This window comes from Bufo gargarizans, chromosome 2, assembly GCF_014858855.1.
Source record: "Bufo gargarizans isolate SCDJY-AF-19 chromosome 2, ASM1485885v1, whole genome shotgun sequence".
Taxonomy (NCBI): Eukaryota; Metazoa; Chordata; class Amphibia; order Anura; family Bufonidae; genus Bufo; species Bufo gargarizans.
In genome coordinates this window covers 576,779,802-576,806,540 of record NC_058081.1, presented here as the reverse complement: position 1 = coordinate 576,806,540, position 26,739 = coordinate 576,779,802, and the positions used below count along the sequence as shown (strand labels likewise).

General features: G+C 47.2%; 1 protein-coding gene across 2 annotated transcripts; it reads left to right on the top strand.

Moving 5' to 3' along the window:
- The first annotated feature begins 17,574 nt into the window (after window positions 1–17,574).
- Window positions 17,575–22,435, top strand: LOC122926745. Of its 2 annotated transcripts, none has more exons than XM_044278219.1 (2): window positions 17,575–18,289; window positions 21,744–22,435. In XM_044278219.1, the coding sequence occupies exons 1-2, from the start codon at window positions 17,596–17,598 to the stop codon at window positions 22,340–22,342; spliced, it is 1,293 nt and encodes a 430-aa protein (XP_044134154.1). In that variant the 5' UTR covers window positions 17,575–17,595; the 3' UTR covers window positions 22,343–22,435. The 2 variants fall into 2 exon arrangements, with proteins under 2 accessions (XP_044134154.1, XP_044134153.1); XM_044278218.1 differs by having other exon boundaries at window positions 20,725–22,435.
- The last annotated feature ends 4,304 nt before the right edge of the window (window positions 22,436–26,739 follow it).

Genomic DNA, 26,739 nt, shown 5'->3' with positions numbered 1-26,739 from the left:
AATGCGGAGAGGAGTAAGTGTAGTGCCCTGGAGAAAGGGTACTTTGGAATCAGCACATTTGTGGTCATTTGTACCTATTGCTGTTATGCAAAGCCATCAACTCAGTACTTTGCTGCACTTTAAAGGGTTAACTTGCACTGTCATTTATGACATTGTTTGCACTGTTGAATTGCATTGTGTATGATATATCCTGTTCATTTCCCCTGTTATTGCATTGTATTTGCACTGAATTGTGGAAAGGGTTAATGCACAGCCATGTCACACTAAGAGACTTTGGGAATTTCCAGCATGTGCACTGAGAAGCTAGTTATTTTCCTACTCCTGCTATGATAAGGGACTATGCCAAATTGAGTTTTGGAGGAAAAGCCATTCACAGTGAACTTCTTTTAAATTCTTTTATTTTGATGGAGAATTTTAACACAGAAACAGCAATAATAGTCCACTGCATAGTGGTACAATTTAGAGATTATCTATAGATATTACAGACATTAAGGCCCCTTTCAGACGAGCGAGTATTCCGCACAGATGCAATGCGTGATGCGAACGCATTGGGCCCGCACAGAATCTGGACCTATTCCTTTCAATGGGTCCGTGTACATGAGCGTTGGTTTTCACGCATTACTTGTGCGTTGCGTGAAAATCGCAGCATGTTCTATGTTCTGAGTTTTTCACGCAGCCCTGGCCCCATAAAAGTGAACAGGGATGGGTGAAAATCGCATCGCATTCACAAGCAAGTGCGGATGCAATGCGTTTTCACTGATGGTTGCTAAGAGATGTTGTTTGTAAACATTCCGTTTTTTATCACACGCAATAAAAACTGAAAAACTGAACGCGATCGCTGAACTGAATGAAAACTGAATGAACTTGCTTGCCAAATCACGCATTTTTCACTGAACGCATCCGCAGTGCATCCGGACCTAATCCGCTTATGCTCGTCTGCAAGGGGCCTAAGGGTTAGGGAAGGAGCGAAGGGAAGAAGGAAAGAAGGGGAAGCAGAATAGTTAGGCATCAGAGATCACAGTGGACTTCTGAACATCTGGTTTAGCATTGTCAGACTGTTGTTTACAAATGAAAACTGCTAGTCATTCCCATTGACTTCTATTGAGGCCTAATGCAAGCCTATGGCAGTCTTGAACTGCAACATTGTCTCTGTTAGGCTGTGCTTCTTCAGCTTCATCCCTCACACTAGATGTAAAGCAGTCAGAGCCAATGTTCCCCCTAAGCCTTGGCAGCTGCTGAGCGGGGTCGGCTCAGAGCTGGGCACAGCACCATCAAAGGTGGGCGATAGGAAAACCTAAGATAATTGTCACATTAAAGAGCACACAGTTAAACCCCTGCACCATCCCGTACAATACAGTATAATCCCTACACCATGCTGTACAGAATACATTATAATCCCTACACCATGTCGTACAATATATTGTATAGTTCATACACCATGCTATACAATATACAGTATAACCCCTACACCATGCTGTGTAATTTACATTATAATCCCTGCACCATGCTGTGTAATATACAGTATATTCCCTACACCATGCTGTACAGAATACATTATAATCCCTGCACCATGCCGTACAATATATAGTATAGTTCATACACCATGCTATACATTATAATTCCTGCATCATGCCTTACAGTATACATTATAATCTATACACCATGCCATACAATATATAACATAACCCCACAGTGTAGGTGTTATACTGTATATTGAACGGCATGGTATATAGATTGTAATGTATATTGTATAGCATGGTGCAGGGATTAAAATGTATACTGTACAGCAAATGTATGGAGGTTACACCATGCCGGACAATATAACCCCTGTGGGATAGATAGATAGATAGATCTCCAGAGCTGCACTCACTGTTCATTCCCTGCTTATTCAGTGTCTGCACAGTTTGCTCTTGTGATTTGCATTTTGAGAACAGTTTATATAGTATGTTGATGTGGAGAAAACTGACTACTCCCTCTGTCTAACAAGAGGAACATAGGTGGACATAGACTTTAACTTACAGGTATGTTGCAGTAATCCTTCACTCAGCGACACAGGGTTGCCCATCAATGAAGCTTTGTTAAGGAAGTGTCAGGAAAGTGTTGCGTTGTTACATTGTTGCTTTGCTCCGTATTTCTACGACTCTTGGGACGTACAAAATTAGAAACTAAATTGCAGAAATAATAACAATAAACAGCTGGTAAAATAATGTTCTCGATCATTTCTACCATTCAGAGCCTCGAAGCCATAGATTATTAGTACAAGATTATAACTGTCATAAATCTGGGCCTGACAGTGCCCCTCTGGGGTTAAAAGGGTTAAACCCCCATGGGTCAGGCACACATTTCCCACAGTTTATCTAACCCCGTTCCCAGCTCCCCCCTCGCACCCTGTTCCAAAGAGGAATCTGCCCTAGCGACCGTGAGGCGGAAACTAAAAATATCTCTTGGTTTATAAACACATCTTAATGAGAGCAGAGACGGCCAAGCTGGGGAGAGGCAGAAGGCCGATAAGATCACGCTCATACTGCAGAGGGGTGAGGGGTCTCTGATACCAGGCCAGGACGTAAATGAACATGGGCTACATGAGGAGAGGAGGTCCATGCATCAGGCAGTGACTCCCACTGTGCTCCATTAAACCTAAAGAAACACCAGGAGACCATAAACCACACTCTGGCCCCATGGAATTCTCCTATAAAACTCTGCTTTATGTTCTGTGAAAAAAGACCCCCCCCCCTCTATTTTATTTCAGGATCTGTAGACTTCCCACTATCATAACCTCGGCCCCCATGAACGGCGCCGACAATAGGATGTAATGACACAGCCAGGTCCTGGGGTTCTGTGTTTTCTCTCCTGGGAAGATCTCTAGCATTTTGGATCTACTACGAAAGCTGATACGTGGAGAAGGGGCTTTGCAAAATGTGGCATTGATTTTAGGGTGAGCAGCAGATACCATATGGTATGCTCTGCATTCCATACCCTATAAAGGGTTAAGGGCTATCTCATTTGGAGATTTTCTTAGCCCTTGCCTGCATGTTATGGAATATGGGCAGCATGGTGGCTCAGCAGCACTGAAGTCCTTGCCAGAGGCCACATCCATATGGAATGTGCGTGAACTCCCTGCAATCAGACGGGTTTCCATCTACACTCAGTGTGCTACCGGCCCTCATCAGTACAGAGTAGGGTACTGGTTGGCTGGGTAAGAGATCGGACATGCAGTTCGGGAGAAAAGAGGGGGAGAACTGTACTCATCAAAGAGACAGTATGGAAAGTTATTTTACAGGCAATCCTCCATTGAAATAAAGGTATCGTTAGTGCTGATGAAGGGCAAGGACCCCGAAACAGTAGGTGTGGTTAGCTATGTTATGTTTTCCCACCTGATGTTAAAGGGGTTCTCCGGGAATGATTTAAAATGGCAGCCAGCATCTTGTCCTGGGAGGTGAGCAAGACTGATTGCTGCCACTTGCAAAGCTGCCTAGGGGATGAGGGGGCGGGGCCTGACTATGACCTAGCATTTGCATAAACTACATATTGTAGAGTGACCACTTTCATAACCAACATCATACCCGGGGCAATGGGTAACGATACAACACAGAATGTAAACTGTAATCTATATACCAGCATCAGAGGACATTACAGGGAGGGGGTATTGGAGTACTACAACTCCCAGCATGCCTAGGTTGATATAATGTGATATCAGAGGAGCTTACAGGGAGGGGGATGTACAAGAGAAGAGGACTACAACTCCCAGCATGTCCAGGCTAATATTATGTGATATCAGGGGGGGGGGGGGGGGTGTAATAAGAGGAATGCACTACAATTTCCAACATGTCCAGGTAGGTGTTATGAGATATCAGAAGATATTTCAGGGAGGGGGTATGAGGAGAGAACTACAACTCCCAACATGTCCAGGCTGTTATTATGAGATATTACAGGACAATTCAAAGAGGGAGTATAAGAGGAAAGGACTACAACTTCCAGTATTTCCAGTTACAATGTGATATGAGAGGACAATTCAGAGGGGGAATATAGGTTTCTCAGGCTCACCATTTCTCCACTGATGAACTCCACCCCGCCTGTCACCTGACAGTGACGTCCTTACCACTTCTCCTCTGCACTGCTGAACTCCACACCTGCCTGCACTGATCACATGACAGTGACATCATCACAAGCCCTCATCACTTCTCATCTGCACTGCTGAACTCCACACCTGCCTGTCACCTGACAGTGACGTCATCACAGGTCCTTACAACTTCTCCTCTGCACTGCTGAACTCCACACCTGCCTGCACTGATCACATGACAGTGACATCATCACAGGTCCTCACCACTTCTCCTCTGCACTGCTGAACTCCACACCTGCCTGCACTGATCACATGACAGTGACATCATCACAGGTCCTTACCACTTCTCCTCTGCACTGCTGAACTCCACACCTGCCTGCACTGATCACATGACAGTGACATCATAACAGGTCCTGCCACTTCTCCTCTCCACTGCTGAATTCCGGCCCCTCCTGCATTGATCACATGATAGTCACATCATAACAGGTCCTTCAGCTCCTGCACTGTAGCAGATTATGGACATAGGGTCATCCTATCATATTGCTGAGTTTTCCTGTAGGCTATTCAGCCATTTTGGGTTATCATAGGCAGGATCGCACCATTACCATCTATTGTAAAGCAGTGTAGTGTCTAGTGAGGTCTCGCCCCTTCATCCCCCCTAGACTGCTCTGCAAGTTGAGACAACCATTCCTGCTCACATTCTAAGGCAGGTTGCTTGCAGCCATTTGAAATCATTCCCAGAGAACCCCTTTAAAATGAGTATTTTAGGAGTCCAGCAGTTAGAGAGCTGAAGAGCCTGGTGATTTCAGGAGGTAATCTGCGCCGATTTAGATCTTAATTGACAAGCACCTTTAAGTGTAGCTCTTCCCCTGCTGCTGCTGAAATCTCACATTGATCAGTACAATCTGCAGTCTCTGCAGCAAAAGAATATAGTAGATGACTTAGAACCTGTAATTTCACAGTAAACCTGCCGTGCTCTCTGTCACTCCGCAGACTCAGGGAGACTGCCGTGTGCAGCCCGCATCATGGACCCATTCACTTCAGCATGCGCTACTTTTTTGCAGTGCGGGCAGTCGGATTTGGATTGTGAACCCCATTCAAGTGAATGGGTCCGCGATCCTCATGCAGCTGCCCCATGGTCTGTGTCCGTGCATTGCGGACCGCTATTTGCGGTCCGCGGCACAGGCACGGCACCCTTACATTCGTGGGCATGAGCCCAGAGTGTGTTTTCACATACTTTTATATGTACTTTCTTTTATTTGGATCTTGATTATTATTTCATTTTATCTTTATAATTTTTTACTTTTATAAAACTTGTCTGCAGATGTGGATGTAAGGTGGATGACGCACTTATGGGGGATATCTGTGGATGACGCACTTATGGGGGATATCTGTGGATGACGCACTTATGGGGGATATCTGTGGATGACACATATATAGCATAAGATGCTATATATGTGCCCTCCACAGATATCCCCCATAAGTGCGTCATCCACTGATATCCCCCATAAGTGCGTCATCCACAGATATCCCCCATAAGTGCGTCATCCACAGATATCCCCCATAAGTGCGTCATCCACAGATATCCCCCATAAGTGCGTCATCCACAGATATCCCCCATAAGTGCGTCATCCACAGATATCCCCCATAAGTGCGTCATCCACAGATATCTCCCATAAGTGCCTTCTAGTAAGTAAAGTAATGTATTAGTGGGGGGAAGGGAAAAGGCAGGGACACTTGCGGCGGGGTCGGTGCAATGCCCGGCACTGTGCACACACCGGGGGCAGCTCCTACCTTTCTGTTGCAGGACATTTCGCTCCAAGTCTCCTGAGCGGCGGCCTCTTCACCACTCCACCACTCCTCACATGGCCGGCAGTGGGCAGCCGAACTAGAGCGCCGCTGTCTGCCCTTCTGCAGCTGTGCGCAGCGTGACATCTCACTCTCCGTTATGCGCCTCCTGCCCCGCCTGCCTGCTTCATTCATAAAGTGGAAGGAGCAGACAGACGGGGCAGAAGGCGCATGACGGACATTTTGCAAGCAGCTTGAGCGGCACAATATGGCTGGGCGGCCGCCCACCCGCCAGCCCGCACCAAAGACCTGCATTGAAGGTTCTAAAGAGCTGCTTGTGGCTCGCGAGCTGCACTTTGCCGACCACTGGTATAGCCCATGCATCAATCCTGTGTAATCCTGTACTGGCCAAACTGAAACATGGCCTCACTGACTTTCAGTAGGTAGCAGCATTACCTAACATACATGTACTGACTCAGAAAACAGGTAAATAAGACTAGTGGTGGAATCGTGATTTTTATTGTGGTTCTTACAGTAACTAAATTAGTGTGTATATTTACATGACTGCCTGTCTGTAGGTGATTTGTAAAAATGGCTGCCTGTCTCTAGGTGATGTAGTCATGTTGTTAATAAAGTTTTGTGTAAAAAAAAATGTAGCATGATGAGATACTGCTACAGGTAGTATTACTGTACATGTTCTGCTCCTCAATACACTGTTATTCACTTGTTAGATACCTGGGCAGTTAACTGAAAGCCAGGTCACATGATGGCTCACATGACTGATGCTATGTTTAGTCCTATCCAGCCGTAGCCGTACCATTATTTATTTATTTGTGGGGGGGGGAGAGGCTACTGTATGGATATAAGAAAGATAGGCCTGCAAGCAACATTTTAAATGGATGTATATTAAAAAAATAAATGTAATCATTCAAACCAGAATATTTTAATATCAGACGGGAAAACTTCCACAAATGAATATACAGCCACTCTGATGTGGATTTTCAAAGCAAGTACACCAGTCTCATCAGGGTTGAGAGATCTACTAAATAATGTATGCAGTTTGTATAGGAAAATTTGGTCATAAACCTGATTTAAAGGGGTTGGCCCATTTCATATTTTGATGGCATATTGCTAGGATATGCCAACAATGTCTGATATATGCGGGTTCCAAAGGTCGGACCTGCACCTATCTCTAGAATGGGAACTCCCCAAAGCATGCTCTCCATTTACTTCTATGGAAGTTCTGAAAAGAGCCGTGTGAGCGCATTCAGCTATTTCCTGAACTCCCATAGACGTGAATGATGAGGGCTCTGCGCAAGCGCGCCTACCTATCTATCCACCTCCATGGAAATTCTGGAAATAGCCAAGCCAGCGCTCCCACTGAAGTGTATGAAGGCCGCGGTAGGTGCAATAGGCGATATGCCACCAAAGTTCAAGACAAACCAACCCCTTTGAAGTCACCAGGCATCAGACCAAAAATTCCAGTTTCTGATGTCTTAAAGGTGCAATGTGTCCTATCCAGGCAGAGCCGTGCAGTTGGCCTGGCAGGGAAGGAGTTAGGCCCGTGTGTTTACATTGTGTGTAATAGCAGAGCTGGGTTTTGGCAGGCCGATGTGTGAGTGGAGCGCACACAGCTGCTCCTACATTGTACCTGTTATGAATGGGAGATGCTGCAGCGCTCAGGGCGTGTGATCTTGTCATGTTACTCTATAGACTGTTAGCAACAGACACATCATTTTCCAGTCATAAAGATCTAGGATTGTGTCAGGCAGTCAGGGGGAGGCTCGTCTATGAGAGATAGTGAGGGAGCTGGAAGAAAACAGGTAGAAAGAGGAAATATACACAGGAGAAAAAGTCACGAAGCAGTATCTGTGCGCTTCTACAATATGATAAGATCCATATGGCAGACATCTTTACTAATTTGGGTTCCCGTCATTCTATGACTTTCTGCAAAATCAAAACATATGTCTGCTGAAATACTCTGTGCTGCTCTGGACCCTGCTCTTTTCACTGATTCCATGACATTCACCCAGGCTGTACATATTCTACAAAATCACATATTAATTCATCATAAAATGTTCTGAGATCCCTAATCCTTCGCTGCGGTTTCGGAGCCGCACCTGCAGATGTTTATCCTGTCTCGGGATCATAGTGAGCGGGATCTGCTATTACAGATTGGTCATGTTATAGCCGTGTTCGAGCTCTGTATGAGTGAATTGGTAGCCTCCAGAACATGCCTCAGTATCCCAGGGTCCGTGCTGCTCTGGGGTCACAGCTGATAAAACACTGTCCTATGAAGAAGCAGCTGACACCACAATCACTATTATTGCTGTGTGTTTAGAAAGCACCCACATACTTCCATACAATACAGCAAGACGCTGGGGGGGGGAAATGTGATCATTTTTAATATTCAACTTGCGTGATATGGATCTTCTCAGCTGTAAGGTTTGTGGGGTTGCAATGGGGGATACAGCCAGTCACAGGGGTCCTACTGGACAGAGGTGACACTGTCTTTACAAGCTGTAGTCACATTTCTTCTGATGGGAAGAACTGTAACATGACAGACGACATCTGGACGCCCCCGTTGGCTGCCCAGCGGCTGTAGAGTTAACGCTCCCGGGAGCAGTGGCAGTACACGGGCTCTCTGGCTTGTTTCAGCAAGGGAAGTGTGTGCAGGGCTGATTAGAGGGAAGGCTTCCTCCTTTCCCATAACCTCCAGACCCCCAGTGGCCTGAGTATTTAAAACCGGCTGCCATTTTTTTCCCTTTTTTTTAATGCTGTTTATTTTTGGGGAGGGGAGGAGACAATAGCTGGACGCCGCTCCTCTCCCACTTACTCCATAAAGCTGATTCTCTTCAGTCATGGATCATTCAGATATTCATGCATGAAGTGTCGGATCAGGATAATTCGCTCAATGTCCACCTGCACTCCTGTACCCCCTCTGGCCTCACTCATGTTCTACTCCAAACCCAATAAACACAATGGAGGTCATTTACAAAGACCAGTGCATTACACCAGTTTTTTATTCCCCCCCTACGCTGCCAGAGAATGTTCCTAAATTATTATGAGGCTTACGCCTGGAGTGAAAATCTACTATATATACTACTATATAATGTGAGATATTCGGCATCTTTTACCCGTAAAACTGGCTCCAAGTAGCAAGAACAGCGTAAAAACGGTATAAAACGGGGTTTTGCGGCTTTTTTATGTCAGTTTTATGTTAATAAATGACCCCAGGTAACTGATGTAGGTTATACCTGAAATGTGCACCATCTCCATTGATGCCATAGATTTCAGTTCTGGCATATAGACCTGCACAGATGCGGCACAATTATTAATAGGGGTGGACTAATGGGGCATCAATTAAGACTGGCATGTAAAGTGCAAATCAGGGGCGTTGCTAGGTTAAAACATTCGGGGCCTGGGCCCCTGATTTTTTGTCCCAGGCCCTGAATGTCCTGCCTGCCAGCTAGATACAACTGTATTGCCATCCTCTAGACGGCAATACAATTCAATCTAATGCACTGGAAGAGCTGAAGGACCTGTTATGACATCACAGGTCATGTGACCAGTAAAACAGGCAGTGGTTAGGAAGGACCTGCAATGATGTCACCATCATGTGACCAGTGCTGGAGAGGATGGCAGTAAAGAGGAGAAGAAGCTGTGGTGATGTCTGCTACATGAGGAGAGGTAAGTGAAGGGAGAGGCAGAGCAATGCTGGGAGTTGTGGTTATTTAACTGGGACTGTATGTTAGAGCTGAAGGGAGGGATGTTATTTACATGGAACTGTGTGTTGGGGGAGGCTGGGGGAGTGAGTGATGTTATTTACATGGGACTGTATGTTGATGGCAGCTGTGGGAGGGAGTGATGTTATTTAGATTGGACTGAATGTTGGAGGGGCCTGGGTGATGTTATTTACATGGAGAACTGGGCCCTATTCATTGAGGCTTGGGCCCCGGATCTTTTGAGACCCTAGCAATGCCCCTGGTGCCAATCTTAATAAATGTCCTCTACAGTCTATCAAAAAGCTTCAGCTTCAGCTCTCATTATAAAGTAGATAAGCTTTATGTACATACAGGGAGTGCAGAATTATTAGGCAAGTTGTATTTTTGAGGATTAATTTTATTATTGAACAACAACCATGTTCTCAATGAACCCAAAAAACTCATTAATATCAAAGCTGAATATTTTTGGAAGTAGTTTTTAGTTTGTTTTTAGTTTTAGCTATTTTAGGGGGATATCTGTGTGTGCAGGTGACTATTACTGTGCATAATTATTAGGCAACTTAACAAAAAACAAATATATACCCATTTCAATTATTTATTTTTACCAGTGAAACCAATATAACCTCTCAACATTCACAAATATACATTTCTGACATTCAAAAACAAAACAAAAACAAATCAGTGACCAATATAGCCACCTTTCTTTGCAAGGACACTCAAAAGCCTGCCATCCATGGATTCTGTCAGTGTTTTGATCTGTTCACCATCAACATTGCGTGCAGCAGCAACCACAGCCTCCCAGACACTGTTCAGAGAGGTGTACTGTTTTCCCTCCTTGTAAATCTCACATTTGATGATGGACCACAGGTTCTCAATGGGCTTCAGATCAGGTGAACAAGGAGGCCATGTCATTAGATTTTCTTCTTTTATACCCTTTCTTGCCAGCCACGCTGTGGAGTACTTGGACGCGTGTGATGGAGCATTGTCCTGCATGAAAATCATGTTTTTCTTGAAGGATGCAGACTTCTTCCTGTACCACTGCTTGAAGAAGGTGTCTTCCAGAAACTGGCAGTAGGACTGGGAGTTGAGCTTGACTCCATCCTCAACCCGAAAAGGCCCCACAAGCTCATCTTTGATGATACCAGCCCAAACCAGTACTCCACCTCCACCTTGCTGGCGTCTGAGTCGGACTAGAGCTCTCTGCCCTTTACCAATCCAGCCACGGGCCCATCCATCTGGCACATCAAGACTCACTCTCATTTCATCAGTCCATAAAACCTTAGAAAAATCAGTCTTGAGATATTTCTTGGCCCAGTCTTGACGTTTCAGCTTGTGTGTCTTGTTCAGTGGTGGGCGTCTTTCAGCCTTTCTTACCTTGGCCATGTCTCTGAGTATTGCACACCTTGTGCTTTTGGGCACTCCAGTGATGTTGCAGCTCTGAAATATGGCCAAACTGGTGGCAAGTGGCATCTTGGCAGCTGCACGCTTGACTTTTCTCAGTTCATGGGCAGTTATTTTGCGCCTTGGTTTTTCCACACGCTTCTTGCGACCCTGTTGACTTTTTTGAATGAAACGCTTGATTGTTCGATGATCACGCTTCAGAAGCTTTGCAATTTTAAGAGTGCTGTATCCCTCTGCAAGATATCTCACTATTTTTGACTTTTCTGAGCCTGTCAAGTCCTTCTTTTGACCCATTTTGCCAAAGGAAAGGAAGTTGCCTAATAATTATGCACACCTGATATAGGGTGTTGATGTCATTAGACCACACCCCTTCTCATTACAGAGATGCACATCACCTAATATGCTTAATTGGTAGTAGGCTTTCGAGCCTATACAGCTTGGAGTAAGACAACATGCATAAAGAGGATGATGTGGTCAAAATACTCATTTGCCTAATAATTCTGCACTGCCTGTAGATAAACTGCAGAGGCTGAATTCAGTACTGAAAGTGGGATTCTTCCTTATGTGTCCATCTACAATTTTAATACTTTGCTTCCATGAAGAGCTTCATATACATATCTCAGCAGATAATTAACAAGGCTCAGGACCTTGCCTGGTGATATTCCATGTCAATGCTATATGGAAGGTCAATTCTTTAACAATAAGAGGTGGCTGAGGAGAAGCATATGGATGCCTTCCAGACAGGTGTCAAAGACTGAACATAAGTTGGCCAGAAGCTTCTCACCTTCTCACCTATCATGCAGATATAATTTTTTTTAATGAAAATCCAGTTTTAATTTAGGAGACCATAGGAATGACCATTGGTTCATTATCTCCTTCCCATTCTACTTCTGTTATGATGAACTCAACAATCACCAGTTGGACTCATCACGATAGCTGGCTGCACCCTAGATCATAGTGCCTGGTGCATAATTATACTAGTCTGGCACACTTGACTCGAGTGCATCAATGACTCGATCTCTAGATGTCACTTTATGCCATTCCCAGTTTATGATTCCCAACTGCTGTATAAGATAAGAAGACGTTGAAGTTCAGCTTCAGCTTGTCTACAACCTGCAACTGACAAACAGTGAAGGGGTCAATTCCCTCAATTTTGTAGTCTATTGTGTGGCCCTGTGCCTTAGTGATAGCTGTCAAGGTCGGACTGGCCAACCAGAGTACCAGAGGATCCTCTGGTGGGCCCAGGCTTTGATACCATAGTGGGTCCCAAAGGTTCAGGAGATAATCACTTGCCACTAAGGTCAGTCTTTATTAATGATATAGGGGTGGAGCCTCAAGAATATTTTCCTCTGGTTGCCCAAGGAACTCCAGTCAGACATTAACAGCTATGCCTGTATCTATGTGACCAGTGCAGACCAATTCCCCACATCACAACCTGCCACATCTTCAGATGTATCTTCAGCTCCACGTCTGTTATATGGCAGATCTGAACTTTAAGTGAACATCTGTGTTGGGCTGAAACTTCTCCTCTCTACAGGCACATTCTACAGCTCCACTATCAAACCATCAACAATATCCCCCAGTTATGATCCATAACCGAACCTGTGTGTGACCCAAAGATACACTCGGGTACAATGGACTCAATCTCACCTTATGATACATGTACACCCCCACAGATACAAATATAATGTATTTATAGCCACTATTTGTCAACTGCTCCTCCATATCTTGGTGACCTCTAACATCACCCTAAAGCTATCAGCATCTCCTGGACTGGTCTTCTAGATGGCCCCATCTCTGGGAGTCGGATCATGTTCTCAGCCCTTCACACATAGACTTGTAAGTTTTCTCCCAAGCTCCTTCACATCACTATTTTTTCCCACCAGCAACCCCCACTCCTGTTCTCCTATTCTCCTCACAGCTGCACTGCTCCCAGATGAAGCCTTTAATGGAGCCTGAAGCCTGCGTCACTTCTAAACACATCTGGAGAGGGGGCTCAAGCTGAAATGAATGGGCTGCGTGTAGTGTCATCCCAATGGCTGGGAAAAGTCAGTGAGAAAGGAGTGGAGGTGGGGAGAATAAGATTCTTCCACATCAATTTACTCCACCAGCGCTCAAAGGGTCACAGAAAACGAGCTGCACATAAAAATGATTCTGCAGAGGTTTATACAATTCTTAATCAGCTTAGAACGAGCAGGAAAATACCTAAGAAATGACATGTAACCGCAGCTGGACGTGGAGAACACAGGCCTGGGCTATGAATCCACAGGTTATATAACATCCACAGGCAATGACTGCTGGACGCAATCTTCTAGGTGATATAGAAAACATATGACCCAGAACAGATAGGAAGGATCAGCAGCCGACCTCATGAGATCAGGCAACTATATATAAGATATGCATGGAGAAATTCATTTAATCTAGAAGCCAATAATCCAGGAGTCCAGAGAGCCCAGCACTTGTTCTCAGCACAGCAATATAATGTGACATTTCGCGTGATTAGAAGCAGAAGACAAAGTGACTTTATTATACTATAAATGTTTCTACTTTCACCCAATAATTGAGAATATCTGGTCCTATTGATGACATATTTGAAAAATATATATATGTATATTGAAGGCTGAACGGGAAGCTGCAAGGGATTAAAGCTGACATTTCAATAAGATCTGTCTAATCTTTAACCTGACACCTTGAGATAAATAGCACGTGTTCGGTGCATTCTCCAGCTATCTTCATCTATGGCCACCTTCAATGTGGTTGCTCTGCCTAAGGTTTCATGCACACAAGTTTCATCTATGTCCGATCTGCATTCGGACAGCACGCTAACCTATTCATTTCTATGGCACCGTGCACACATCCATATTTTTGCAGATCCATTCCACAAATTATAGAATGGATGAGACAAGAATATCAAAATGTGAAATGCACATGAAAAGGATCCATATTTTGCGTATCCAATCGTGTGCATGTAGCCTTAGAGTGCGTTCAGAAGTTGTGGTTAAAACGACATAGGCAAAACCAGTTTTTAATCATACCTCAACGTCTAAACGCCCTTTTCCTGCTAGGCCTGGGCTACATGGAAACTTTTTGTGGCACTACTAACAGATTTTAGGCCTCGTTACATTTCCATGTTTCACAGACGTGTGCGAGGTGCGTTTTCCACGGTCAGCACACGTACCCATTAATTTTAATGTGTTTGTTCACACGTCAGTGGTTTTTCACTGTGGGTCAGTGCAAAAATCACGGAGACATGTCCTACTTTGGTCAGTGATGCGGGCCGAACATGCCCATTGAAGTCTATGGGTCAGTGAAAAACTTAGGGGGCCGTGGCCGGTGAGGTCTGTTTGGAGCCGTGGCCGGTGAGGTCTGGCTTTCTGGGGTGAAGCCGTGGCCACCCTAGAAAAACTACTGACCCAACATGGATGGCATTCGTGTTCTGTAAGTCTTTCATGGACCATTGGTAGGGAATTCTCTGGAAATTAATTTTAAGTTGAGCATTGTCTGTGGAATATGGATAACACACGGAGAGCAAAAACCGGACACACAGACCAAACTCAGATTTCCCATGGACGTCGGACAGACACAGAAATGTGAACGAGGTCTTAGCTGTTGAGGGACAGCTGCGGTCCACAAGATTTCTTGCAACTCGGTGGATGGTTTCTAACTTTTGCTGCGGCTTGGGCTGCAAAAAGCCTCTGTGTAGATCTACCCTTAGGCCTCATGCCCACGGCTGCCTGTATTGTGGCCTGCAAACAGAAGGTTCCGCAATATACGGGCACCAGCCGTGTGCTCACCGCATAACGGATCACAGACCCATTCAAGTGGAATGGGACTGGATCTGTCGCGGCAGCCGCACAGATGTTGCCTGTGCTCTGGGGACTGCAAATTGCGGTCTCCAATGCACGGAACGGCCAAGCAACGGCGGTGTGCATGAGGCCTTATGGTATAGTTCCGCTAATAGCCTGGTGGTAATTCTCTAATGTTGCCTTGGCCATTGCACAGAGTTTTGTGACTTCTGCAACATCTCACCCTGCTCAGGACCCTGAACTACTCATCCTGTTCTCTTGGTATTTTATCATAGTAAAAGACGATGCTGTGAAGTCATGAATGGGACACAAAGCCTGTGTGTATGAAGCCAGAGAAGACCCACTTTGAGTCGCCCCAGGCCTTTCCCTCCCCAGAGCTAAATTGATTCATAACCAGTCTTAATGAACACACAGAACGGCCCCATTCATATCAGGGCCGGGAGCCACTGCTTATACTTCAACAGGCAGAGCTGAGGGGGCTGGGCGCTGGACATTACACTAAAAAGAGGGAGAAGAATGGAGACTCTCAGAGATGGAGATGTGTGTCTTGTGAAGTCATGTGCAGCTGCATGAGAATCTATAAGGAATTGTCTGCTCTGTCATGTTAACTCCTATGGAGCTGAGGCTCTCAGATCGTCCCTGGCTCCCCTGAAGCTATTCCAGAAGATGGTCCATCAGGGGTTAACCACAAGCCTCCAGGACTCTTTCTGAGGAAGCTGCAGCTTAAGCATATAAAGGTTTATGGGGTATCTCTGCATTCTCATTGCCTTAATGAATCCTTGATTTGAAAATATCAAGTGCAAAAATGATAGAATAGGCTATCTCAATACTCCTCCATAACACAGGTCACCTGGATGACGACTGAAAACTGTAAAAGTACAATAAATACTGTAGCTTATGGGTAAATAAGAATAAACATGATTGTGGTTACAGACAGGCATATCTATATCCAGTGCCCCACAGGACCACTGCAAAGGGTTACTTACTACCAAAAGGATTCATTTGTATGTTCTCCCCGTTTGTGCGTGGGTTTCCTCCAGGTTCTCCGGTTTCCTCCCACACACCAAAGACAATACTGATAGGGACCTTAGATTGTGAGCCCTATTGGGGACAGCTTGATGCTAATGTCTGTAAAGCTCTGAGGAATATAGCAGCGCTATATAAATGTGTAAAATAAGTAAAAAGTACTTTTTTCTTTATGAGTTATGTATACCTAGTAGCAATGTATAAGTAATATATGGTTAATACTGGCAGACCTGGTTAGGTTGCCAGGGTGATGGACTGGGTCCACCCCTGGCTTATTAGAGGCTACAGACTTTACTGACATGTGCTAGCTCCCGCAGACTAGGCCAAAGTCCAGAGAACTTTTATCTGCTGCCAAAGAAGCAACTTTATCGTCAGAGTATCCATGAAGGAACGATGCGGATCCGTCTCACAAACGTATTGCAATATCCGGAAAAAAGGATCCGGTATTTATCTTTCTCACATTTTTAAAGGTCTGCACATGCGCAGACCGCAAAACCGGTTCAGTTTTTCAGGAACACTTAGGGCTGGCATTAATGCATTTCAATGTAAAAGAATACCGGATCCGGCATTCTAGCAAGTATTCCCGAATTTTGGATGGAGAAAATACCGCAGCATGCTGCGGTATTTTATCCATCCAAAAACCGCACAGTGACTGAACTGAAGACATCCTGATACATCCTGAATGGATTGCTCTCCATTCAGAATGCATTGGGATAAAACTGATAATTTTTTCCGGTATTGCGCCCCTAGGATGGAATTCAATACTGGAAAAAAAAAGCTAGTGTCAAAGTACCCAATCTTTGTTGCTGCCCATTCACAGATATTGGGAGGAGACTATACCGTTCTATACTTTGGAACTGTGTCTTTTGTTGCTATATGACTATTACTCCCATCATCAGTTCAGTAAAGAAAGTCTATTTATTACAATTAACAGGCCTGGTTATTGACTCCACCATCCGTCTATAGACCGCTGCATCTAACTTCTTGACTTGCACCCTGCCAATTATCCACCATCAAGCGCACCCCAACTATCACCAAGTAGGAGCCCCAATACCAGCATATGCCCCAAGAGAAGAAAGGGTGCGCCCTTCATTCGATGCACGACCCAGGGAGAGCCAGGGTGAAGATTGCCATGGTCAACTGTGAGTACTGCTACCACTATCATAGCCACCACCACTCCTCCCATCCTCATCTCCTCTTTGGGTCGCTGCATATACAAGCCATGGGTATAATGGTCCCTGGGAAAGCAAAGTAACAACCAATATACCTGACACTATACCTCCTGCCGGGGTAGTCACTGAACTGTCCTAGCATCTAACCCAGTAAGGTAGCTGTACATCTTTCACTTCTGGATCACTGTATAACCAGGCTAGGAGAGGTCACACAAATTCTTGAGGGGGTAACTCCGATCATTTGGGAAAGCTGAGTGCATCTCCTCTAGAGTCTGTGCTGTCAGCTATGAAAAGAGATGTAACAAAGAACAGTCCATATAAAATCTAATACAATTCAACAGCAATCTGCTTACACAAAACACATGATCACAAAATATAGAAACTAATGATGTACTCCCTATATAACAGTCAGTCCGGACGAGGAGCGCAGCGGTGGGGGAGGACGTCCATGAAGAGGCTTGGCTGGGCAGGACTGGTGAGGAAAGGGTTAGTGGGGAGTGGGGGCGGGAGCGGTGGTGGGGCGCGAGTTGCTTGGGCGACGGGGGCGTGGCCAGTGGAGAGGGAACGAACGAGGCGGAAGTGTGAGCAGTCTGGCCAGGAGACGGAATCGGAGCAGCATGTCGGCGCCTGGACTGTCCGTAGAGGAGATGTTGGAGAGGCTGAGGAGAGAAGCGGAGGTGAGGGGGCCTGGCTGGCTGCAGGAGCAGGTTGGTGCCTGCATAGTTTCACCTGCTCCTGTGGCTTCCCCTAATGTTCGGGCTGCCCGGCCGCGGCGTGGTATTCCGCCGGCGCGCCTAAGCCCTGAAGTCACCCCCCGGGCCCGGCGCCGAGTAGGGAGCCCCTCTGTGGACCCTCGGCGGCGGGGAGCGGCCGCTAGGGCTTCTGCGAGCCGCTCCCGCCGTGGGAGGAATCCCGATACGCGGCGGGGCCCTGTGAGGAGTGGGACGCCCCTTCCCCCACTCCCTGCGGCCGTGCAGCAGGATTCGGGACCGGGAACGGTGGACCGGCCCAGTGCCTCCTTTAGCGTGCGGTCCACTCGGCTGTTTGAGGAGGATCGGGTCCCTCGGACTGCGTTGGTGGAGGACGAATACCGGCGCAGGTCCAGAGAAGATTTGAGCAGCGTGGATGAAGGTCCCCTTGCAGTGGCGGAGGCCGCGGTCTCGTCTCGGTGTCCGGCCAGTGTGGTGCAGAGGGTCGTGCAAGTGGTCCAGGAGGAGCAGCCGTCGACGTCCAGGAGCTATGATGGAGCAGTGTCCGTGCGGCAGGAGTCAGGACCTTCGGCAGCGGGAGTCACAGCGCCCGTGGTGCCTGGTGAGATTGCTTGGGGCTCCATGTTAGGGCAGGGTCTCCCGGTGGGTGGGGGGGGACCATGGGGGAGTTTGGTAAGGGTTTGGGGCAGTTGTTGGGGGGATTGGCGGGATGGTTGTCGGGGATGGGAGCTGGTGGGGGGTCTCCGGCGCCTGGGTGGGGAGTGGGGCCGGGGTCGGGGGTTGGTGCGCGGGGGGTTGAGGCGGGGTTGGGGTCGGTGTCGGTTGAGACGCAGGCGGGTGGAGAAGGGGAGGGGCAGAGGTTGGATGATAGGGCTCGCGGTGAGGTGTATGTGTGCTTTGAGGGGCCGCTGGGGGCTCATTTGAAGCAGGAGGTGAGGGAAAAGATTTGGAAGGGCGAGTATGTGGAGATATTCTCGCTGCTTCCGTTAGAAAGGTTTAATTTGGATAGGGGAAAGAAGGACGAAGGAAAAAAAGAGGAGGAGGAGAAGCGGCGGCACCGTTTGATCCCACGGACTTTTGCTAATTGGCTTCAGGCGTTTGCCATATTAGCAAGTGTCATTGGGGAAAGGGCTCCGGAATGTTGTTCGGCGCTTTTTTGCTACCAGGACGCTATTGGGGAGGCGTATAGAGTTTATGGGGGGGTGGGCTGGCTCAGGTACGATGAGCAGTTCCGGCAGCGTAAGGCGGTGAGGCCTGATATCCGGTGGGATCATAAGGATATTGGGTTGTGGTTGAGGGTGACGGCGCCTCCTAGGGCTGGGCAGTCCTTTCGGGGGGAGTCCGGGGGATCTTCCCCGGGAGCGTTGGCAGCGGCATCGGCTAAGGGGTTGTGTTTCCTTTTCAACGAAGGAAATTGCAGATTTGGGGCCAAGTGCAAGTTTAAGCACGAGTGCACGGGGTGTGGGGGAGCGCATGGAGCTAACCGTTGTTTCAAAGGGGGACGGAATAAGGGGGGGGATGGTTCTGGAAAAGGGACGGACGCCGGTGCGGGTGGAAGAGATGCAGGGGTTCCTAGATAGGTACCCGGATCGGGTTGCGGCTGGTTTGTTGGGGGATGGTTTTAGGTTTGGTTTTCGGATTCCATCGGTTGTCACGGCGGGGCCTGTGGTTCATAAGAATCTCAGGTCTGCGCTTGTTCATGCGGATGTGGTGACGGAGAAGTTGAGGAAGGAAGTGGAGTTGGGGCGGATGGCGGGTCCGTTTAAAGAGCCGCCGATTGGGGGGTTGAGGGTGTCTCCGCTGGGGGTAGTGCCGAAGAAGGAGCCGAACAAGTTTCGGCTCATTCATCATTTGTCTTACCCGAAAGGTGCGTCGGTCAATGATGGTATAGATCCTGATCTTTGTTCAGTGGTTTACACCTCATTTGATGCGGCTGTGAAGTGGGTGAGGCAGTTGGGGCAGGGGGCGTTGATGGCTAAGGTTGATGTGGAGGCGGCTTTTCGCCTGCTTCCAGTACACGTGGAGAGCATGGTATTGTTGGGTTGTTTTTGGGAGGGGGAATATTTTGTGGATCGGTGCTTGCCGATGGGCTGCTCTCTTTCGTGTGCATATTTTGAGACCTTTAGCACCTTTTTGGAATGGGTAGTGGTGGAAGTTTCCGGTTGTGCCTCCGTTATCCATTATTTAGACGATTTTTTATGTTTAGGGCCGGCGAATTCACGGGTTTGTTCTTTGTTGTTGCATACAGTGCAGTCGGTTTTTGCGCGATTTGGGGTTCCGTTGGCGCAGGAGAAGACGTTGGGTCCGGTGACGGAATTGTGTTTTTTGGGGATTGTGATAGATACGGAACGGATGGAGTGTAGGCTTCCCCAGGATAAGTTGGTGGATTTGCGTCAGGAGATTGATAGGGCCATTGGGAGGGAGAAGATTAGGTTGCGGGAGTTGCAGTCATTGTTAGGTAAATTGAATTTTGCTTGTCAAATTATGCCTATGGGTAGAATTTTTTGTAGAAGGTTGGCCGCGGCTACGGCGGGTGTGTCGGTGCCGTATCATTTTATCAGGTTACGTAAAGAGTTAAAAGGGGATCTGAGGGTGTGGGCGGAGTTTTTGGGTCAGTACAATGGTAGGTCTTTGGTGATGGCGGAGTTGTGTGATAGCGTGGATTGTGAGTTATATACAGACGCGTCCGGGGGGGTGGGGTTTGGTGCCTATTGCCAGGGGCAATGGTGTGCGGGTACGTGGCCAGAGTCGTGGGTAAGTCGTGGGTGGGTAAGAAACATGGCCTTGTTGGAACTTTTTCCCATTGTGATGGCGGTGGTGTTGTGGGGTGAGAAATTGGAGAACAGGAAGGTGCGCTTTCATTGTGACAATTTGGGGGTGGTTCAGGCTATCAACAGTTTGTCCGCATCTTCCCCGCCGGTGGTTAGGCTGTTACAGTTTTTGGTATTGCGGTGTTTGTCGCTTAACGTGTGGTTGGTGGCGGAACATGTGGCTGGAGTGGCTAATTCAGTGGCGGATTCTCTTTCTCGTTTGCAGTGGGAGCGGTTCCGGCTTCTTGCGCCAGAAGCGGAGGCGGAGGGTCTGCAGTGTCCGGCGTGGCTGTGGGCGATCCTGGAAGAGAAGTGATGGGGTTGTTGAGGGATTCGTTGAGTCCGGGTACTTGGAGGGAGTATGGTAAGGCGTGGACGACCTGGGAGGCGTGGAATGGGACGTGGGGAGCTGGCGGAGTGGACGGCGAAGTGCGGTTGTTGATGTTGTTGGGGCAGTTGAAGAGTGAGGGGTGGTCGGTGTCCAGGGTGAATCATCTTGTTTCAGGTATAGCGTTTGGTTTTAAGTGGCGGGGGCTGGCTGATTTGACTAAGAGTTTTTTGGTGCGACAGGTTTTGAAGGGTTGGCGTAGGGGTGCGGGCAGGGTGCCGGATTGTCGGAGGCCGGTGTCTTTTGAGTTGTTGGTGCAAATGGGGGACAGGTTGAGTGGTGTTTGTAGTTCGGGGTGGGAGCTAGGGCTATTTAAGGCGGCGTTTGCTTTGGCGTTCTTTGGGGCTTTTCGCTTGGGGGAGTTGGTGTGTGGGAGTGTCAGGAGAGCGGGGGGCCTTAGGAGCGAGGATGTTGAGTGGGTGGGGGATAGGTTGCATATTCGGATTCGCAGGTCTAAAACGGATCAGGAGGGTAGGGGGCTGCGTTTTACGTTGTTTGCAGTGCCGGGGTGTAGTATGTGCCCGGTGAGGTGTGCGGAATCGTACGGCGCGAGGCTGGGGAGGGATGAGGTCCCGTTTCTGAGGCATGAGGATGGTTCCTTTTTGTCTCGGTTTCAGTTTCTGGCGGTCTTTAGAAAATGTTTGACGGTTTTGGGGGTGCCGGTCAAGGATTATTCTGGGCATTCGTTCAGAATTGGTGCGGCAACTGAGGCAGCCAGGGTGGGCGCCAGTGAGGAGGTGATTAGGCGGATTGGGCGTTGGGAGTCGGTTCGCTTTAAATCGTATGTGCGGCCTGCATTGTTGTAGAGTAAGGAGGTGGGAGGTGATGTTGATTTTGTCCCCTTTTTGTGTTCACAGGTCGGATGGCGGCGGCGTTGGTGTGGATTTTGGGGCACTCCTATGTGTTCTGGGGTGCGATTAGAGCGGATGTGAGGCCGAGTGGGCGGCAGTTGGGTGTGAGTTCGGAGTTGGCTACGGTCCGGTGGTTGGGCGTCAGAGGTATGTTGTGGGGCGGAGTGTTGAGGGAGGTGCATCGTTTCGTTCGTTTAGATCGTCCTCCTGATGTGTTGGCGTTGCACGTGGGGGGGAATGATTTAGGGAAGCGTCCGTTTAGGGAATTGGTTCGGGATGTCAAGTTTGACTTACTCAGGATTTGGGCGTTGTTTCCGGGGGTTATCATTGTCTGGTCTGATATTGTGCCGCGTAAGGTGTGGAGAGGTGCGAGGTCGGTAGAGAGCCTGAATAAGGCTAGGATTAAGGTGAACAGAGCGGTGGGCCGTTTTATGGCGAGGAATGGTGGTGTGGTGGTGCGGCATGAGGTATTGGAGAAGGGTGAGGGTGCGTTTTGGAGGGCAGATGGGGTGCACCTGAATGCGGTGGGTACGGATTTGTGGGCTCTGGGGCTCCAGAGTGGAGTGGAGATAGCTTTGCGGATGTGGAGGGACGCGCAGGGTTGAGGTAGTCAAGCTGCGCGTTCTTGGAGGCGGGGGAGGTCCTTGAAGTGGTGAAATATGGTGGTACTTGAGGATGGGAGGGCCCCGCGGGAGGGGCTGGACTCTCATTGAGGAGCTGATAGGAACTAAGTACGCGTCCATCAGTTGCTGCCTCCGAGCTCGGTTCAACGGCTGGGGGCAAGATGGAGACGCAGGTGTTCCAGTGTTTATAAAGTTATTGGGGCTTCTAGGACCTCCCTCGTCAGGGGTTAACTCATGTTATATTTATGTTGTATTTATTTAATAAACGGCTGCTGTGGCCAATTAAATCCAAGCAGTGGTGTGGTGTGTTTTATTTATATGGGGCAGGGTGAGGGGTGGAGGTTATGGGATGGGTAGGCTTATAGGACTGAACGAATAGCCAATGCCTGCTTCATGGATGTGAGGTTCTTAGCAAATACATTTTGATCTAACTTATTTGTGTCCATCCACCACGGTGACTTCTCTTGGATAGGAACCTATGCTAAATGCTACCTTTTCTGATGCCAACCGGCCTCCAATGAATTCAGGGCAAGCAGATTGCTGTTGCATTGTACTTGATTTAGCATTTCTGGCCACGGTGACCCGCACCTGCGTCTGAGGATGTGCTGACTAACTTTTGTCTTTATAGTATGCACTTGGAGGTGTGATTATCTCCAGTTTAGTCATGCACTCCTTACTAAAACACCTTTCCCGGGATGATTTTAATAAGTGTAGTAGGGGGCCCCATGCACATGACTGTATTCGCTTTGCAGTCTGGAAATCACAGATCTGCAAAATACAGATGTGGTCTGTGTTGCATTCACGTTTTTGGGGGACCGATTTGCAACTTGCCAGTCCGCAGGGGTAGAACACGTGAGGTTCACGGTGGGCCGGAATGTACATACAGTTCATCGATAACTCACGGTTTAGCAGACGCCTCCCTGGGCCAGCAGTTCAGTGAAGGGGAGAACAGCACTGGATTCTCCGGGGCACACGCGGTTACAGGGGACACCGGCCAGGTGGTGATCGAGGTGTCCTTGATGGTGAATGGGTGCTGAGTGCTTGTGCGGCTGGGCCCCTGGTTTAGGTTTTGTCGTGACGCCCGCACCTTGATGGTGCAAAATGTTGAGAGTGGTAGTGGTATGGAGTTAGAAGAATGAGTAAGGTTTAAATCCAACTGGGAACTTTACTATAACCAGGTTCTTGATAACATCCAGTTATTAAACAGTCTCTGATACAAGTTGGATGTGATGAATCCCATTAACAGGCTGTGTTGGTAGTAATGTGTCAGGCTAGGGTAGTTAGTTGTGTACTCACTGATCTTCAGCTCTTTGCCTTGCTTCAGTCTCAGTTGAGGTAGTTCAAGTCCTCGTCTTCTACACACAAGTGATACAACAGAAATCGTATCTGTCCTTAGAATAACGGTGAGGCTGCCAGAAGCTAATAAGTCCTTCACCTAGATACAAAGGCGCCTAGAGCCCAGAACAATGGCTTTGTCCTCCCTTTGTCTTTGTCCAACAATAAACTTGACCAAGATTCACTTGCTACTCTAGAAGAGTGAATGGTAGAATGGAGACTTTTCTTCTGACCCTGCCTTCCTGGCTTAGTACTGAGTTACAACTATGGCTCCTCTGGGCCATGGAGCCCAAGAGAAAGAGCTTGGGAGAAGAGTAGACCTCTCCTACCTCCTCCACACTCCTGCACTCAACCACTACATCTTCCCAACTCCCCTAGCTAGGCCTGAACTGTCCTATATATACTGTGGTGCTATCCCCATCTAGTGGTGGATGTATGTAGTGCACTTGACAGCCTGGTAAGGGATTTCACACAGTAATACAATGCAGCATGAAATTACAGAAGATAACAAAAAGCTTTTGCAGTTCCCACATAAGCTAGTGGGACGCTGCACATTGACTTTAATGGGTCTGCAGTCCGCATCCGTATGTCCATTCCACAAAAAGATAGACTATGTTCACAAACTGTGGAGCACGGCTCTATTTAAAATAACGGGTCTCCAAATAAAATGCAGACAGCACACATCCTTATTTTGTAGATCCATGATTTGCAGACCTCAAAATGTATACGGTTGTTTGCATGGAGCCTAATACTGGAACCTGCTCTCTGGTACCATACAGAGTGGGTCCAGTATATTCTACGGGTAGCATCTGCTTGCCCTGAATTCATTGGCACCAGAAAGGTAGCAATTAGCATAGATTCCCATCCAAGAAACACAACCTTGCTGTGGTGGATGGGCACAAATAATTTTGATCAAAATGTATTTGCTAAAAACCTCATCTTAATTTATACAGTTATTATAGCATTAGTTTATATTTTGCGGTCATGTATTTTGTGTAAGCAGATTTGCTGTTGCATTGTATTTGATTTAGTATTTTCAGCCATGGCGACGTGCACCTTCGTCTTAGGATCTGCTGATTAACTTTTGTTTTTGTCTTTAAAGAATCATCCATATAAAATATTGACAAAAAAAAGAAATCAGGGCATGCTGGAAGTTATAGCTTCACACTTGTTGGAGAGACACAAGTTGCCGCTAACAGGGCATGCTGGCATTAGTAGTATCACAGGCATTGGAGAGATGCGACTTGCAGCTGTCATGGCATGCTGGCAGTAGTAGCATCATAACCATTGGACACTGGAGAGCTGCAGGTTGTGACTGGCAAAGCATGCTGGAAAACAGACGAAACCCACATTTAACATGTTTCACCTGTAAAAACTGCAGCTGTTCATTTCCAATGCAGCCCCTAAAGTGGCTTTTACTGCACCTCAAACACCAAAGAAGCTCTTAGAAAGCTCAGACCCTCCAGCGACTGCAGCAAGATGCTGCTTGTAAAATCATCTCCATATTTCCCACTGCTAAAGGAAGAGCAGGGAGATCTGGAAAACTCAGAGAAGGAATTGGCCGAGTTATAAATAGGATAAAAGGAAAAGAAAAAATTCCGGGTATTTGGCAGAAGCCTCAATGAATGACTGTGAGTGAGTGTGGAGCGTATGAATGAGCATGACTCGCTCCCATGTCCTGTGTGTCAGTGTGTGACTAAATAGTATTTGCGTGTTAGGCCCAGGGGGTGGGATCCCGCTGCTGATCAGAAGACGCCCATTACATGAAGAACGTGGGGTATGTACGAGGGTGTGCAGCGACTGTACAGTCTTCTTTCTTCTTCTTGCAGGACCTGCAAAAGTACCTGCGCTGAAGTCATTGCACTCACCACAATGGGTGACTAAATAATAGATGGCGGAGGTGCAGTAGACATCGCTTATCTAGACTTTAGTAAGGCTTTCGATACTGTCCCACATAGAAGGCTTATCAATAAATTGCAGTCTTTGTGCTTGGACTCCCATATTGTTGAATGGATTAGGCAGTGGCTGAGGGACAGACAACAGAGGGTTGTAGTCAATGGAGTATATTCAGACCATGGTCTTGTTACCAGTGGGGTACCTAAGGGATCTGTTCTGGGACCCATATTGTTTAATATCTTTATCAGCGAAATTTCAGAAGGCCTCGATGGTAAGGTGTGTCTTTTTGCTGATGGCACAAAGATTTATAACAGGGTTGATGTTCCTGGATGGATACACCAAATGGAAAAGGACTTAGGAAAACTAGAGGAATGGTCAAAAATCTGGCAACTAAAATTTAATGTTGATAAGTGCAAGATAATGCACCTGGGGCGTAAAAACCCAAGAGCAGAATATAAAATCAGTGATACAGTCCTAACCTCAGTATCTGAGGAAAGGGATTTAGGGGTCATTATTTCAGAAGACTTATAGGTAGGCAAACAATGTCACAGAGCAGCAGGAAATGATAGCAGAATGCTTGGATGTATAGGGAGAGGCATTACCAGTAGAAAGAGGGAGGTGCTCATGCCGCTCTACAGAGCACTAGTGAGACCTCATTTGGAGTATTGTGCTCAGTACTAGAGACCATATCTCCAGAAGGATATTGATACTTTGGAGAGAGTTCAGAGAAGAGCTACTAAACTGGTACATGGATTGCAGGATAAAACTTACCAGGAAAGGTTAAAGGACCTTAACATGTATAGCTTGGAAGAAAGACCTGACAGAGGGGATATGATAGAAACTTTTAAATACATAAAGGGAATCAACAATGTAAAAGAGGAGAGAATATTTAAAAGAAGAAAAACCGCTACATGAGGACATAGCTTTAAATTAGAGGGGCAAAGGTTTAATAGTAATATCAGGAAGTATTACTTTACTGAGAGAGTAGTGGATGCATGGAATAGCCTTCCTGCAGAAGTGGTAGCTGCAAATACAGTGAAGGAGTTTAAGCATGCATGGGATAGGCATAAGGCCATCCTTCATATTAGATAGGGCCAGGGGCTATCCATAGTATTCAGTATATTGGGCAGACTAGATGGGCCAAATGG